At 39.1% G+C, this 17,390-nt stretch overlaps 2 protein-coding genes and 1 non-coding gene across 5 annotated transcripts; all 3 read right to left on the bottom strand.

Moving 5' to 3' along the window:
- On the bottom strand, window positions 1–8,553 carry pabir2 (PABIR family member 2). Of its 3 annotated transcripts, none has more exons than XM_050043225.1 (10): window positions 7,204–8,553; window positions 5,707–5,785; window positions 5,558–5,611; window positions 5,075–5,118; window positions 4,901–4,955; window positions 4,448–4,549; window positions 4,060–4,148; window positions 3,672–3,736; window positions 3,116–3,212; window positions 1–1,934 (listed from the first exon to the last, which is right to left on the bottom strand). In XM_050043225.1, the coding sequence occupies exons 2-10, from the start codon at window positions 5,707–5,709 to the stop codon at window positions 1,796–1,798; spliced, it is 648 nt and encodes a 215-aa protein (XP_049899182.1). In that variant the 5' UTR covers window positions 5,710–5,785; window positions 7,204–8,553; the 3' UTR covers window positions 1–1,795. The 3 variants fall into 3 exon arrangements, with proteins under 3 accessions (XP_049899182.1, XP_049899180.1, XP_049899181.1); XM_050043223.1 differs by lacking the exon at window positions 7,204–8,553 and adding an exon at window positions 5,930–7,177; XM_050043224.1 differs by lacking the exon at window positions 7,204–8,553 and adding an exon at window positions 5,930–7,177 and having other exon boundaries at window positions 4,060–4,145.
- LOC126389534 (small nucleolar RNA U109) lies at window positions 4,647–4,797 on the bottom strand. Its single transcript, XR_007569875.1, has one exon. It is a non-coding gene; the product is annotated as a small nucleolar RNA U109 (small nucleolar RNA).
- A 10-nt stretch (window positions 8,554–8,563) lies between the features above and the next one.
- hprt1 (hypoxanthine phosphoribosyltransferase 1) lies at window positions 8,564–16,311 on the bottom strand. Its single transcript, XM_050043226.1, has 9 exons — window positions 16,068–16,311; window positions 13,510–13,616; window positions 13,018–13,201; window positions 10,981–11,046; window positions 10,692–10,709; window positions 10,520–10,602; window positions 10,285–10,331; window positions 10,036–10,112; window positions 8,564–8,748 (listed from the first exon to the last, which is right to left on the bottom strand). Exons 1-9 carry the CDS (start codon window positions 16,092–16,094, stop codon window positions 8,701–8,703), a joined length of 657 nt encoding a protein of 218 aa, XP_049899183.1. The 5' UTR covers window positions 16,095–16,311; the 3' UTR covers window positions 8,564–8,700.
- Between the last annotated feature and the right edge of the window lie 1,079 nt (window positions 16,312–17,390).

Genomic DNA, 17,390 nt, shown 5'->3' with positions numbered 1-17,390 from the left:
TAAAGAAATAATTTATTTAGTCCTGATGTTCGCTACGATTGCAATCACAAAAGACACAAGCATAGGCGAGGTGTGAGCCAGCTTGGCAGATTACAGCCTTTTCATTGCAGTCTTACAATGGTATAAGATTATTTGCCAAAGTCATGCCCTGAACACTTCATTAGATGACTGAGAAAAAAGATCTTGGAAAAATATCTTGTTAACAGCAGGGCAAGCTGACTGCTTTTTCCATTGTCTTATCTGTATAAAAGGAAAAAGACATTCAGTCAAAAAAACTGCACCCACTCTCTTCTATAAATTAAAGGGCACACTTCCATAAAATGATTTACAATCACTTTCTTTTGTACATACACATTAAAGGTTACAGAGTTAGCCTTTAACTCATACAGCATAACCCTCTTCAGATGTTTACGTTACACAGGAGCTATGGACACTAAGAGCCAGGACATTTGAGAGCAAATTTAGGTGCAAAAAAAAAAAAAATCACAGTACAGGCGAAACCTCTACATGCTGTATTTCATGAATGTTGTCTGAAGAAAACATCAAGTTTCACTTCTTCTCTGCTTTACACACAGGCTGAAACATCACAGGACTGAGCATCCTGTGCAAAAAGCTATTTTAAAAAAGTAACCACAGCAGAAACAGCAGTCTCTTTACTCACAATGTGACGGTGCCATTTTGTTTTCGCTGCACGTTCCAGCAGTCAGTTGATTTGGTGTGAATGACAATACGAACGGTTTTACTGGGGATAGAAATCTATCACCATCCAATTCTTATAATAAATTTTTTTTTTTTTTTTTTTTACATCATAAATAACACCATTTCCCCGTTAGAAAGAAAACGGAATAATTTCTGCGTATCTACAAAAACATCCTGACAAAAACACAGGATACAGAGGAACCTTTAGTGTTCAACGCCCAACAGTGATGACCATCTCACTTCATCCACAGTTAACTGCTAGGTGCATTAACTGCTCACACTAGGCAATTAAAGATGCAGCAAGTCATGGGGAATGGGGCATAAAAGCCAAACTGGGGAAGAAAAAAAAAGAATCACCACAGTTCAAAGCCCATAGCATAAAAATATTAAGAAAATCTGCTGAAAACATAACATCTTACAGTATAACAGTAAGGAAGTCTCCATAGGTGTAATCCACAAGTAGTTTATGTTCCTTTACAAAGAAAACATATGCTGTTGAAGACCTGTGCCCACATTCACCTCACAGCCAAAACTTAAAACTATGTACGACATCTGACAAGGTTACTATGTACATAAATACAAACAAAGCGGGAAAACAATAAGTTAAATATTTTCTTACAAAATCTGCAGACTGTGTACATACAAAGGCATGTGGACAGAAGTTTTCCAGCACGAAAACAGGGCAAATGTACACATCCAAATAGTCATTTCTTTGTCCAGTGCTCAATGTCTCTCTCCAGTGAGGGGAACTGGTAGGACAGAAGCATAGCCACTTATGAACACAATATCACTATGAAGCCAAGCACCATCCAAATCCTCTACTAGCAGCTGGTGCTCACAGTGTCTTCAGTCATTCCTAGTTTCACTAGGCTTACTCCTTCTATGCTAAAACTCATCCATGGCTTTAGTTTCCTTACTTCAAACACATCTAGACCCCCCACAGTGTAGCCATGACTGCCGCTCGAAAACATAAGTGGAAAATTCCACTTGGACTAAATCTAGGCGATGGTGAGATGGAGGGTCTGAGAAGGAAACTTGTTCCCTGGAGAGATGCTTTTGGCGCCAGTCCGTTACAGTGTCTCTTGCTATCCCGTGCTTACTTTGGGGACAAATCCTGGAGGGAAGCGAAGGGCGAGTTGCTGGACGACGAGGGCGACACTCCCTCCATTTTGCCTGGCGAGTCTGTGGAGGAGCCGATGCTGCTGAGGCTGCCATCCAACAAATCTGGAGAGTGACTGAAAGAAAAAGGCAAGCTCAGCAAGACAACAGGCTAACTGTGGCAAACATGTTGTATTACAGTCTAAACTTTTACTGTGAGGGAAGGAGCTAATGAAAATCTCAGAGCCCATTTACTGTGATTTTTTTCCCTTTTTGATACGAGAACATTACCCTGTAAAACAAAAAAAAAATATGCTTAACAGTCACAGAGTCCTGACTTTCAATGGCAGTGGCTGATGCTTTCCTGTTGTGTCACATAAATTCTGCTTGGGCAGAAAAAGCAGGGCTTGAGACTAAAGCTGTGTGTTAAGTGCTTGTTAATGTTAGCGGTTTGGTCACTAGCTGCTAGGTTGCAGAGTTAAACTCTGATGCATTCAAGCTATATTCAGTAAAAATTATCATTGGGTGAAGGCAAATACTAAATTATCATGACTTGTTCAAATGTAATTTTGTAAAATGCAGTTTTGGTGAGAACCTCAATCAAATACAGCTGTTTGAAGGAGAAATGTGTTGATGTTTTAACAGCAATATAAAACAGATTTTAGAGAGGGAATTAAGATGTATTATATACTTTGAAAAACTTTTCAAGCGGTTCTTTAAAAACAAAAAAAAATCATCTTTTAAAGTTGTATTATTGAATTTGTGCTCATTCAAAAATAGCGTTGAGACTGAATGACTTAAAAACAGTTTAATGTTCTTTTTTTTTTTTTTAAATAATGAAGATTTTTGTTTCCCTGGCACAAAAGGGGGACTAAAAAACAACAACAACAAAAACCTTTAAAAACAACAATAAAAACAAAATTAACAAAAACAAAATAATAAATTGGTATCGGTCAAATTGTTACCTTAAACATTGGTATCTGTATCGGCCCAGAATTTCATAATTGGTTTATCCCGACCATTCAGTGATGCAGTTTTGTCTCATGTCTGTATATGAAATACTGTGTGCTGATGTTTATTACTGGGTGAAAATACAAAGCATTTTGAACATTTTCCCACAGTTTTATATCTCCAATTTGAGTCAATAACTTGAACACTATGCAAATGTTTTTAACAGATCATGATAAACCACTGCTCACTGCCCTCACAATCTCACCTTGCTTCAGTTACCTAAACCTGAATAAGTTGACTGAATAATCTCAACTGTGTAATTTTGATCAGTTGTTCTGATATTTTTTGTTGATCCACAAAGTCTTACCAGGAACTGAGGTCTGACAGGTTGGAGACATCAGAGGACAGCATGGTGGTGGTACCCTGGAAGAGCCTCTTGGGCTGACTCTCTGTCTCCATCTCACCTGCAGAAAAGGGAACCTGACATTTATAAATCTCAATACACACGTCTGTTGTTGCTCTAAAAGGGACAGTTGGATGAGTGTGTTTTATTTCATCATTTTAATTTCAGATCTCATTAGCTTATTACCAGAGCCAGTGCAGGCAGTTGTTAAATCTTTAAAGTACAATGTGAATGCAACAAAATCAAAAAGAGAATTGTGTGAACTTATTAGCAGAGTCCAAGAAAAGCACTTGACTAGAATAAAAAACCTGAATCATAAAACTGTTCAAAAAGAGACATCTAAAGAGGTTTAAATAGGTTTAATGTTTGAAGAGGATCCCTAAAAATAACTTAAGCAAGCCAACTGAGGTTTATGAATACCACAAAAAATAGACATTTTAAAAGGCTTTAGACAATATGAGAATACTTTCAAAGCATTCAGTGAAGCATTTAGAATTTTAAGACGAGTCGGGTACCTCACCTTTGCGTTTCATCGGCCCAAGTATGCTGGCTCTGATGCAGTTGATTGGGCTTTGACTCCGTCGGCTGAGGAGCAAAGAAAACAAACTTTGTCAAACCAGTATATTTTGAAACTCAGCCACATTCAGCAACCATCAGCAGTTACACCTGTCATCTGTAGACTTCTCAGACTAAATGATGAACGTTTGATGAAACCGTTGCAAAGTGCATTACAGAAACTCTTCCTAACTACTATTTTCTACCATGTCTGGCAAAGAGAAATTACAGTGAAACAGGAGACAAATGGTGTTACTGAGAAGGTAATCAAACTGACTTTGATTCAGCACAGGAGTAAAGTAACACTAGTAGATTACAGGGTTATTAACTGCAGTTACTAATCACAGGCTCACCTGAAGCGTCGCGTTGGGCTGGGTATCGGGCTGGGTGTTAGGCCATTACTGCTTACAAGTATTTGTAGTGAAGGAGAGAAACACTGCTTCTTGAAAGAAAGAGAAAGATGCACAAGATTAAAACAGTAAGTACAGTCTTTTTTTTTTCAAGCTGCAGGAAAACAAATTTACAAAAAAAGCTCAACAGGAAAAAAGGTTTTGTTGTTCTGCTGCTACTAAATTGCTTCCTGCAGGATGCCACACAGACCTCCATTAATTAATCTGATTTCAAGTAGTTAGGAAGATCAGGTTACCGCAAACCATTAAAATGCTTCAACTACTACCTTAATGTGCTTATACACAGTATAATCAGGTTATGTGCATGTAAACACACTGAGGTCAGATGTACCTTTTTTCCTATCCCTCTGGTCGGGGATGGGGCAGGCGACACAGGCACAAAGTCGATGCGCTTTGGAGACGAAGATGCAGACTTCTCCAGGTCATTGTCACTCTAAGAACACATGATTACCAAACACATTAGCTACCGTGTTATCTTACATCATATCTCTACAGTACAATGCAGTGAAGTAGTAAAAACCATTCAAATAGAGTGTCAGAGTATTATACTACCAACTCAGCCTGACCTTGAAAGACTGGTGGCCCTGTTAACTCCAAATGTTTTGTTAATCTAGCATGTTTGTACTTGTCCACTCTACAGAAACAGAGAGGCCAACAGTGGCCCAGGGCCAAAACATGCAGTGGGAAGGCAAAATAAAGTTGACTTTTAAAGGATTCAGGCAACAGAAAATGTCATGAGCAGTGACAGGGGTTGGATAAGCTGTAATGAAGAGTCACTCTTTACCAGACTAAGGCTTTCTTCCCATGACTGGCTCATTTGCATGGCAGCTTGAACCTCCCTGTGTGTACAAAAACAAAGAACAAGGAATAACTTTGATGGCTTTAGCATTTTAACCAACAACAAAGCACCAAACAGATCTCTTTACCCACCAATCCCATTCATAAATACACAGCTTACCGCTCATGGGCAGTCTCCCTGTTCATCACGTCTACTCCCTCCTCCTGCAAGAGCACACAAGATGGTTAATGGTTAGAAAGTCTTAGTTTAAGTCATTTTAGCTTTTATGCATTGCATATATTCTTAACAGATTTCAAACGTAATATCAAGACATTATTTTATCTCATGCCTTTGCAGTAAATCTTAATTCTGACTCAAATGTACACCCTTAATCTCATCTTAAAAGCTAAAAACGTTAGTGTTATTCATTTCACTTATGGAAATCAAATTCAACCACTGGACACCTCAGAGTAACTACTTCCTCTGTTGGAGTCTGATACTACCAATGGATCAATTCTGTAAGATCGATGGCCCTGTAGACTCCCCACAAAGTGTTACTCTCGCATGTTTTTTAGACACCATCACTCCCTATGGCTTGAGAGGGAAACAGTGGTCTGACATGCTCCTCTTCAACATTTCCAAAACAACACTTCTTGTTCTTACTTGTTTTATTTGGTGAAGTCTGGTGCTGGGGACACGAATAGGTGATGAAGGGACCTGCAAAGAAGGACGGATGTGGAGAAGAGAACATTCAACATGGAAGGATTCAGACACATGACTCAAGTAGACATGTCTAATGTAAAGTATGGTACCATGTTGGGCCTGTTGACAACTGTAGTGCTATTTCTCCGGCTGCGCAGGACCTCTCTCTGGAACACTTGGGAGTTATCACTGGAATGACAAATTCACGTGTCATGTGTCTCCTACCCATGAGGTCAGAGTAATGCAGTTACATCAGTGTGTATGAAACAGGGCAAAAACATTAACTGAAACACAATGCAGTAAATGAGTGTAACTATGACATGTTGTAGAAACCTTAAGCCATTTATCATGGGTGCACTGTTGGATCGTCTCAAGTATCCATCGGTCTGAACTAACGAAGATGGGATCTCCAGATCCAGCTCCATCTTTTCTTGTGGCAGGACTCCTGAATTGTTCATTTTGCTAGCTAACGCTGCCCGCCACCAATTCATGAACTTAAAATGGCTAACGTTAACGTGCTCAGTGGTGTTACATTGTTGCTCTCCAAACTTCACTAACTTACATCATCTGCAACAAACATCATCAATCAGGCAACTGGGCTGACGTGAGACAAACTAGCTTAACGCAATGTAGTTGACCCACTGCAATCTGCAAGGCCCTGTCGACTATATAACTCCGGTGTTGAAGCAAATTAACACTGGCTATCACTCATAACAACAGTATCTCTATAATCCTTCATATCACGACTGTATTGTCAGCCTGAACTGGCCTGTGCTAACGTTGTCTGTAACGTTATGACCAGTCACAAACTTTCCTGATGGATGGTGTTAGCATGCCATGGCTACATACCGCACAATGCCCGGTAACTGATAGCTACCGCCCCGTTAGTCTGCTGGTGCACGGCAGCAGTGGGTGACGACTGAAAGGCTACTGAGCCCACCTACCACTGCATGTTAGCGCGCTAAATTAGCTACCGTTAGCCAAACTGACCAGCTGCTCACTTTGAGTGCAAAATAAAATGTTCGTCTCGAGTCTAACGTAGGTGACGTTTGCGTTTATCTAACGACGCTGCTGTTTAGATTCTCATGACGCGAGTTTACCTTCTAGCTAATGCAAGCTAGTGTTGTGTAGCTTGTTTTAGCCACTGCTAACAGCGCAGCTACATAGCCTGCTAGGCTAACTAGCTAAGTTAGCATTTGCGCCGATAGCCACAATGCCATGTCCACAGAGAGGCCGGGTAAACATTACACCAACTAACTGTTACTGTCCGTCAGCCTGATAGTTTCCACGGCGTACAGAAGTAAACTAAACCGTGTGTGCTGGAAATATTATTCGCTCTGCTATTTCGTTTTTCGTTTCTGCTGGGCGCCGCCAAGAATGAAGCAGATCCCAGATGGTCTCACAGGAGCTAGGTTAGCCGCTAGCTGAAAACTTCACGCCCCTTTTAACGTTAGCAGCCCTGTCCAATGAAACCGCCTCATTTGCCGGCATGCTCAGGCGGAATGGGGCGACCTGCATCCCTTGGTTCATGGATAAACTCTTACACCACCTGAAATGTAAAATGTGTCATCACACTTTAATATGACAAATCCAGTTATTGTTTTTACCTTGTCCCCTGGCATCTTGCTTGCAGGAGGCCCTGTGCAGATACTCCGGGAGGCTGTAAGTATGGTTTATCTGGCACATATACTGTTTCCCCAAATCATTTACAGCAGCCAGTCACTCCACTGCTCATATGAGGGTGTATTTCCCCAGTAAAATCAACTCAGAGTATTTACAGTGTTTGGTTTTCTCTTACAATCCCAGAGCTTTGTGCCAAAAACCAAAGCACTGATTCAATATTAATCAGATTAAAACAAGTAAATATAAGCATTTATAAAGATTTGAATAGACATAAGATGATAAATCATTTACATGTATTTAAATTATTCAAGGTTTCTTGCTTTCAAATAAGCTCATATAATAATTGGACACATGAAAGTGTGAGAAAAATATGTTGTTGTGTAAGAATGATAGCCTTCAGCAAGTATTTATTTCAGTCAAGTGTGTAAGCTTTTCTTACAAGGAAACTGGGAATGATGTTAGCTCCCAGATGTGACACTTATTAAATCACCAAATACTTTTTTTTTTTTTTTAATCTTATCTGCATCACCACTGCATTTCCCAGTATTTTCACTATCTATAAGCCAGAGATGATTTCAACAATCCAAGTTTTTGGTGTTATATTGTATACAAAGCTTTGTAGTGAAGTCCACTAGTCTCAGGATGGGTGTGAACATTTAATAGCTGGATTGTCAAATTCAATTGACACTGATTTACAGTGATGGCACCACTGAATGGGAGCATTTTATATAGTAGAAATGTAAAAAAACAAATAAGCTGGTTAAATTATGTCTGACAGGTAAATACAGATTAATTATTTAAAACATAATTGGATAACACATCTGTAAACTGCACATATTTTTTTTCCAGCATGAGCAAGATCTCTGAACATAGCACCATGCAGCCAATGTCTTTGTGTACCATAAAACATCATTAACACTCATAAATAAAAGGATATTTCATCTTTAGCATATCCATGTGTTTAATTAAGGACATTTGTGTTACTGTTCTCAACAATGTATCTGAAGAAACTCTGATCACACACCAAAGTAAAACAGAAATGTGTTTTGTCCCAAAATATACATACAGATTAAAAGAAAATTTGACATCCTCTTTAAGAGTGCCCGTAGGAGAGCTGTGATAGCTCAAGGTAAAAGTAGAATTACAATAAAAGAGATATTGTGGCACCACAGTTGTGATATTCTACTTAAAGCTAGCAGCATTGCTCTGAATAAATTACAACATTGCTTTAAAAAATTAATCAGTGTGGGGGCACAAAAACATTATGCTTATTTCAGGTGAAGCTGTTCAACCCAGACGTTGTTCAATCTTCTCAAAAGCTGAACTGAGTGTGTGTCAGGATTATCACTCCAACAGTGAATCCCCTGGGACCCTGAGCAGGCTGAGTATTTTTACGACACAAATATGAAGTAATAAAATATAAAATGGACCGCAAAAGTAAAAGATATAACCATACAATAAAAATTGTTTCGAGGTGCTCTTCATGCCTTGTACTTCTCCTTCCCTGTTTCACTAATGACGCAGATATGCTGAAACAGAAAAAGGATCGATGAGTGTTGCAGCATGTTATTGATTCATATGTTTGTTGTCCTGGTTAGATAAAAACACACAGGTACAAACTGTTATACAAACTCTAATGAGCATGAGACATAAGCTACTTTACATACAATGTTCAGGGTTCCCACACATTTTCATTTCAAAATTACTTACTTTTCCAGACTGAAATTTCCAGACTCCCCAGTAGATTTTTCAGACTGTACTTGACATCCCATTACAAATAGCTAGATGTTTATTAACCTTGCCAAGGGGATGTCTTTGGTTAGGCTACTGGCCTGATTTTCATGAAACTTGGTGGAAGGGTGTAGCATGGATCAAGGAAGAACCATTCAATTTCAGAGTGGATCCGAATCACAGGGTGGACAAATTATTTTTCACTTTTGTTAACACTGTGAGATAGGACATTTGGCAGAGGTCTGTACTCTCTGAGTGATCTTCTAGTTAAGTAAATAAATTGTTTAAAAATACACCTGTTAACATGTACGTTACAGTCTGACTACGTATGCTATTATGTTGCCAAATAATTACCTTCAGATTGTAGCTAGCTACTTTAGCTCATAAAAACAATTAACACTGTTTGGTCCACACCTCTACGCAGAAAGTTGGACAACATTTCAATGTCAAACGTCTCTGCCCTTAGACAAAGTAAACTAACCTGTGTGACATATATTCATTTCATTTTCCTTAACATATTGAAAAAATATTTCATTACTGTTTCCCCCACATTTTCTTTAGTTTCTTTTATATATAAGAACCAAAAATCAGTTGAAAAAGGTGAAATAATGCAATTTCGACAGCATCTGTGCCGCCTTGCTCTTTTACTGTGTCCATGAAACCATAGAGAATACAGATATAATGGTTTCCTTGAACAGAAAAGACAGTCCATTTCATTTCCTGATAACTATATGGCTGCATAATTCGTGCATGTTCAGACAAGCTTAATATTTGGTCATTTGTGATGCTATGTTTATATGCAATTCAAAGTTAATGCTGCATTTTCTTTCAAACTAATTTGGGTGTGGATGTCTGGATTTGGTTCAATTATAAGGCACTTGGGGTAGAGCTGTTTTGCAGGCTCTGACGTACGGGCGTAGATGCAGCTCTGTGCAGTTGCAAGCCATATTTCTCTTTTTACTCTGGACGACATCAAGCTCGCTCTGACCTGCATACTTATCCTGGAAATGACTAAAATCGAATTCCATATTTTTCCATACTGTGTAGGAACCCTGAACGTTTCTTTATCTATCTAAAATACTTACATTTAGATCTCTAAAGTATTCATTGTAGTCTAGCGCGTATCCCACCACAAATTTGTCAGGCACCTCGAATCCTACAACTGAAACAAATAGGCAAATAAATCAATTACTTATCTTTGTAGTGGAACACTAATTACACTTAAATGAAGGTATTCAAAAAGTACACTTTGTAGCAGCTATATTGTGTAACATACATTATACTCACTATACACATCACAAATAGTCTACAAACATTTATTATCTCAAACTTACAATCCGGTCGATAGCCAACACTTCTTGGTGTTCTCTTCACCAACAAACTGAGGACAGAAACCAAGTTGATCATCAATCATAATACTGCTAGCAGCACAAAAGACTGATAAAAAACAGTCTGAGATAGCTTGTCAGTGAAGACCACCGCTGTTATGAAACAGTCAGAAAAACAAGATCATAATTCCACAAGAAAAAGTAGATTGTGCTCAGAAAGCTTATGAAGGGATCAAATTACCTTGCTACTTTAACCATTTTGGGATTGTACTGTTTGAGGAGTTGCAATAACGTCTTCATTGTCTTCCCTGTGTCGATGATATCCTTGAAACACAGCATGGGAGAAGCTCATATTAGCTGTCTTGAAATAAAAAGTGGTCTGCTTTACTATAGAAGCAAACATCAGTACATACCTCGACGATCAAGACATTCTGTGTAAAAAGAAAACAATCATATTAGCTTAAAACATATGTGAAAGCACTGGGTTTGCACAGTCATGATTATTATTATTTTTAATAACCTAATCAACAAACTTGTTTAAAAAAAATACTGATTATAAATTAATTTAAAATGCCTGCTCATGCTGAAAATAGTGGCAAGTTACAGTAAGATATGGATAACAAGAGCAGTAAAATTTGTGTCTCATTTTTAAGTTCACAGAATTTAAGTTAACATTATTAATACTAATGTTGTTCTTCTCACCTTGCCTGTCAGTGTAGACAGGTCATCTCCTCCAATGACTTTGATTTCACCTGTCGACTGGTCGTTCTGTGGGGATAAGTGTGAAGTGGGCATGTTACAGACCTCAGGTTATATGTTTTACAGGTGCAGAATGTGTATCAAGGACCAAAACTAGAAAACATGGTGGTTAACTTAAAAACATCACAAACTAAACTTGTTGCACATTAAATTATACATAATGTTATCCATCAAAATGTACAAATCCAGTAAAATTATCTTGACTGTCTGTGTTTTTCATTGAAACACATTTTGTGTTTCACACTAGGTGTTTCACTGAGTGGAAGCACCAGACATTCAAAAAAAGCTTTCGGGCTTGGCGGAGGTGGAAAAGTGGTTGTATCACTAAAACTAAAATGCGAAAAATTAGAATGGAAACAGACTAATAGAATAAATCTCAACGCACATGAAGCATGTGACTTATCTGTCACTTAAGTTTCCGCTCCACTGGAGAAACAAAAATAGCGACACACAAAACAGCACATCTGTGTGGACCAATGAGGAGAATTGTCCTCAAATTAAACATGTTTCTACATGGTTTTCCACCATTTCAGATTTGACTGCCACACTTAATTACACCATCTCTTTATGCTTTCTTTCCCTGCATAGTTCAGTGACCAAAATTGCACTATAATCCTACTAGTGGTAAAAAGAAAAACTCAACATGGTGTCTTAAAGGAATACTTCACCCACCAAATGACCATTTGAATATCAATTAGTCACCCTGTGTTACCTTGGATTTGTGAGTAACACTGTTTTTCTCACATGCCTCCACAGTGAACAAATATCCAAAACAGTGAAAATTCTTGATGAATTGCAATCATAGGGGTCCACATTTAACAAAAGCAAAACAATATAAGAACATCTGTTTATAAACTCTCACACAAGTCGTGCAGTATCATCTAAGTCTCATGTATCAAGTCGTATGCTCAGTACTTCCAAAACAGACAGTCCTTTGCAAGGGGGAACTGAACTGAGTTTATCTATGCTCTCTTCAAAGCCAGACTCCATTGAAAACTAGAATACTGTATGCCTCTGCACACCAGTCAAGTTTTTTATAAAGTTACACCCATGTCTGTGAAAACATGGAGGCTTCACACACATCTTTCTTCTGGCAGTACAGAAGATCTATACAATCAGCACTGTTTCAAGGTGGACACCCAAGATTAGTGTCATCAATTCAGTATCTGACCAAATGTCTCCCCTTCTGTTCCTGAGATATGACGTCGAGTAATGGCCAGATAAATGTTCTTGTAAACATTATGATGTCACAGTGAAGCTGATCTTTGACCTTTTGGATGTAAAATGTCACTTTATTATTTTATCCTATTAGACATCTGTGTGAAGTTTTGTCATAATTAGAGTAAGAATTCTTGAGTTTTGTCCAAAAACATGTTTTGTGAGGCCACACTGACCTTGACTTTTGACCTATGACCACCAACTTCTCATCAGTTTATTCTTCCAAGTCCAAGTGGACATTCATGTCATATTTGGAAAAAATTCCCTCAAGGTGTTTGGGAAATATCGCATTCACGAGAATGAGACAGATACAAGGTCACAGTGACCTTGACCTCTGACCATAAAAAACTGTCCAGTTTATCACTGAGTTCAAGTAAACATTTCTGCCAAATCTGAAGAAATTCTCCACAGGCGTTCTTAAGGTATCGGGTTCACAAGAATGGCACAGACAGATGGACGGAAGGACAACCCAAAAACATTATGCCCCCAGCTACAGCTATCGCCAGTGTGGATGCATATAAACAGCAATCTTACCACAATGAACACGGGAACTGCTGGTCTACCACTGCCTGGATACTGTGAACGGATACTGTTTCTAAATGGGGACCCCTATGACTTCAATTTACCAAGAATTTTCCATGTTATTGTATTCTTTGTTTAGCGGGTGCTAACAAAATGTAATACAAAGTGACTGTTTTTTTTAAAATGTGCAGTACATCTCAGCTGACACACAAAAACGAAAAACAAAAACTAGTAAATTACACAGTAGCTCTTGAGGCGAATGAAGTCCACTGTCATTGGGATGGAACGGTCACTGTTCCTGTTCAGAGCCTTGATGTAGTCCAGCAGGTCCGCAAAGAACTTGTAACCCCCTTTGAGCACGCAGAGGGCCACGATGTGGTGCCCCCCCATTTCCTTCATGATCTCTCTGGCCAGTCTCTCTGTCCTGAGGTCACGTGGGAGGCAGAGAGAGAAAGAGAGAGAGAGAGGACAGTCGGCTCAGTTTTCTGCTTCAGTCAGCAGTAGTTCCCATTTCCTTTCTGTTAGTGTCAACAGGCACAGATGTCATTTCTAAAGCACTCCCAAAGATAAGAATGAAATACTCCAACTGAAGTACAAGTTCTTGACAATTAAAAGGAACAGTTTAAGCTACTGGAAAAAAATACTAAATGGTGTCCAACTTTGTTATGTCGACAATTCATCACATTTTCACTATCCTACCACAAAGTGCATATAAAAAACATGGCACCCCACCTGTCCAAGATAAGTCCATGTGGGATGTAAACCCTCTCCAGGTCAGAGGCGTAGTGTTTTGGTATGCAGAAAAGGTCCAGGTCATACCCCTGCTCCTCATCGCTGATCTGAAATAAAACACGACACAATGGGGTTAAAAAAATCTCAGTGGTATTACCTAACATGGAACACGGGGCATTCATCTGATACAGGGTAGTACGAGGGGAGGGGATGAGGTCAGTGGTGGTCTACTTTCCCATAGTCTCCCGCCATATATTTTTCTGCCTGCATAGTTTTTCTGCCACAAAACACAAACTCTGAGATCAATCATTAATTCTGCACACTTCAGAAAGCAACAGACTGATGTTAATGGTGATAGGAGCGAACCATAAATTCTCTAACTGCATGCCACATGAACCCAGACAACATAACTGGTATCATGTGACAGCTGGTGGAGAGCCGGAGGTGCTGTGGGAATAATGTGAGTGACCAAAAGCATACTCAAAAGTATTTTTACCGGTGCAGAGTTTAGATCCTCTAAAGTCAACAAATTGTGATAGCTTTACTAAACACTGGATTGCAAAGTGCCTGTCCTCACATATGTGGTTGAACTAGAACAAAGCATTTCCACTTATGCCCGTTAAAATGGAAAAACATGCCCATCTGTTTAGGCGACACCCATTCAACTCCAAATAATAATGACTGATATTGAGCAGATGTCCTCATGTTTTCATTATCTGAAGGAGCGTTTTCCAGTATTAGACATGGTCCTGTTGTCTGTTATTTGAGAAACAAAGTGTAAAGTAGAACACGAAAAACAACTCAATGAAGTTATCTAAGGTCAACAGAGGGGTGACCTTTAATTTCTAGTCCACGTCTGACAACACTGCACTATTCAGATAATTTCATTTCAAATGTGACACACCTCCAAATCCAGGTCAGAACTCGTAGAACAACTTTGAGACAAAAATGTGCTACAGTGGGTCAAAACTCCAGTTACACTCTTAGAATGACTTTGTGACATTAATGTGAGACAGAATCTTCCACTTTGGGAGAATCTGTTTTTTACTTGAGTTTTTAAAGTTCTGTCAACCTTCACTGTCTATTACTCTGAAACATTTTACCTAAGCATCTTTCTAACTTACAAAAAAAAAAAGGGAGTAATAGAGGAAGGAAGGCAGGAGGAAGTAACAGACAGACAGAAACTGAAGGGAAGGAAAAACTGAATGTTGTTCTTTAAAACTTTTAAGTTGTTAAACAAAACCGTGCTTTTCTTCAAGTGTAACGTAGGCTCCATTTTTAAAGGTGTTACACATCTTGCAATGGAACAAACTTGATAACCCTCAGTTCTGACCGCTTGCTTTTTTTTTAAAAAACTAACAGCATTTACTTGTACTTTTACTTTCAATACTAATGTACTTAAGTACAGTAAATATCAAATACTCTAAGACTTTACCTCAAGTAACATTCTGATAGGTGCCTTTATTTACTGGTAAGAAATCTGTACTTTTACTAAAGTATGGCTTTCAGGCACTTCATCCACCACTGCTTTCAATTTTTGCAAAATACGCCTGCAGGCTAGCTTCATTTTACTGTCAGCATAATAGAGTAAATAAAACACTGGCTTCCTGGGAGTGACCTGGAAAATAGAGCACATCGGTTATCTATTTACTTATTCTAGTATAGAGGTCATCAGTGGCTGGCTGTCAATATCTATAAGACGTGTCACACAAATGCACACAGACCCCACAGAGAGGACTCTGAGCTGTAACTCAAACTGTTATAAAATGCATGCGAAGAAAAACTATTACTGGAGAAAATCTTTCCAGAAAGAAAATGCACAAACAAACAGCTAAGCACTGCAGAGATCACACATTTTTTTGCTCCCAGTGAGGTTTAAAAACACCAAACTGTACGTTTTGTTTGTCCTTTCTTGCACTTTGGGGCAAATTTAAACTCTATCTGTGTGTTCATCTTGTCCTGTAAACAACATTACAGTCATGACCGTAGACATGACGCCTTAAACTGATTTAATGTCATGTTTGGACACACTTGTAGAGCCAATCAGCTGTATTTTATGCCAATTACACCAGTAACATAATACCTTACACTGCTTAAGATACATAATTATGAAGCGCGAGCTCAAACACACCCCCTTACTTGCAGCTCGTGCGTTTCTTGCTGTCTGCTTGCTGTTGCTTACACTTGTATATTACACAAATAAAGCCCCTCAACTGCTTTAGGACAGAAACCCGCACATTAGGTTTGAACTTGTCCACCCAAAAGCGTTTCCTGCGTCATGTACGCCAAACGTGAAGAGCGCGTGTCTGACTGTCTCCATGGTCGCGGGCCACGCTACATAGAAAATACAGTTATACTGATTACACAAAAACGTGTTACCACGGTGATCATACAGGTAACACAGAGGGGTAATTTACAGCTAACGACCTGCAGTAGGTGTTACATTTTCAGCAGACGCAGTGGGGCCCGTACACAGCATGTTGGTCCAGTGGGCATGACGAGGTAACCTACGACCACCTTGTAGCTCTTACACATTTTGGTTAATGGGGAGATCTTACCACAACACAGGGGCTGGATGTCGCCATGTCCGTGTCAGTCCCTGTCGCTTCGGCTTACGTAGCCTATCGTGGCCTTCAAAGAGAGAGGACAAAAACGTGTTTTTCGGTTAGTTTTGCGGGCACTTCACCCTTGTGACAGCACACACATGGAGGTAGCTAGCTCCGCTGCTACAAGAGGCTCCTGTCTTTTTCCGGGATGCAGCTCTACTGTAGCTCTGCTGCTGTTGTGGATATGATGACGCAAGAGCGCGGCGGGCAAATCCATATCCGCCCCTTTGAGAGGGGGGGGCGGTGCTCGAGCTGTGCGTGAAGCCGTGAAGAAGAGAGGAGTGCTGCCAACTTCTAACCAACAAAACTCATGACTTTATTTTTTATGATAATACACCACATTATCGTCATTAACTCCCGTCTTTGCATATAATGAGAGTATTAATATATTTATAAGTACCACCCGACTCTTAACTTGAAGTCTGCACTTGGTGACCGAACATGACCCCGGACTGCTGAATACAACTACTGTTTGCCTTTTTAGGGCAAGATGAGCATTATGCGTAACGTCAGTCGCAATGTATTGGTGGGTAAAGAGACTATTTGTGATAAGGACCATGAGACATCCAGTTAACATGTCCTGTTTTATTTTATTTTATTTATTAACTTTATTGGGTCTGGGGAGTTTTTGCAACTCAGGGAACAATGGCCTGGTTATTTAAAAAACAAACACAAGATAAGTTTATTCTTGGCGTTCATGATCAAGAAATTGCTTAGATTAAAAACATATTTAAAAGACGGCTTGTTTTGGGTGTCTGGGGGGATCGGGACGTTTTTACTCCTGGTTACAGCCCTGACAATGGGTCATTGTACCTCACTTAATGTTATTCACTAAAGACTCCTTTTCCATTAGATGGCAATCACATATTTACCGTTATTAACCGGAAAACTAAGCTGGATTTTTTTTTTTAATGTATCTGAGTAGTGCAACTGCCAGTATTACACAGATAACAGTTGTTCTATTGTTCAGGATATACTGTATAAAGGATACAGTTTATTTCCAACACTAGCTGAAGGAGAGATTCATCAGTCCTGAGCTATTTCCCATACTACACACTAACTCTAAGAAGGTTTTGACTCTGTAGTGTGTTCACACTTTAACTGACAAGATTTATACTCTAAAAGTCTATGCAATCTAAGTGATGTTTGATTTTTGAGTGCACTCTTGATGTATGTAGGTATCCCACAATGCAAGACAGATGGCAACGACTCACAGCTGCAAAACATTAAAAGTAATTGTAGTGTTGAAGTCTTTCAAAATACATTTTTGCTTTC

This window comes from Epinephelus moara, chromosome 4, assembly GCF_006386435.1.
Source record: "Epinephelus moara isolate mb chromosome 4, YSFRI_EMoa_1.0, whole genome shotgun sequence".
In the NCBI taxonomy this organism is placed as follows: Eukaryota; Metazoa; Chordata; class Actinopteri; order Perciformes; family Serranidae; genus Epinephelus; species Epinephelus moara.
This window is presented reverse-complemented; position numbering and strand designations above follow the sequence as displayed.

What these genes read in the sequence shown, in the direction of transcription:
- hprt1 (XM_050043226.1), bottom strand. Translation starts at nt 16,094, where the DNA reads ATGGCGACATCCAGCCCCTGTGTTGTG. An exon ending in CATGGACTTATCTTGGACAG is followed by an intron (nt 13,202 to 13,509) that starts GTGGGGTGCCAT and finishes ACGTGACCTCAG; the next exon opens with GACAGAGAGACTGGCCAGAG. An exon ending in AATACTTTAGAGATCTAAAT is followed by an intron (nt 8,749 to 10,035) that starts GTAAGTATTTTA and finishes TTTCTGTTTCAG; the next exon opens with CATATCTGCGTCATTAGTGA.
- pabir2 (XM_050043223.1), bottom strand. Translation starts at nt 6,087, where the DNA reads ATGAATTGGTGGCGGGCAGCGTTAGCTAGCAAAATGAACAATTCAGGA. An exon ending in CCCATGATAAATGGCTTAAG is followed by an intron (nt 5,786 to 5,929) that starts GTTTCTACAACA and finishes TTGTCATTCCAG; the next exon opens with TGATAACTCCCAAGTGTTCC. An exon ending in GACTTCACCAAATAAAACAA is followed by an intron (nt 5,119 to 5,557) that starts GTAAGAACAAGA and finishes GTGCTCTTGCAG; the next exon opens with GAGGAGGGAGTAGACGTGAT.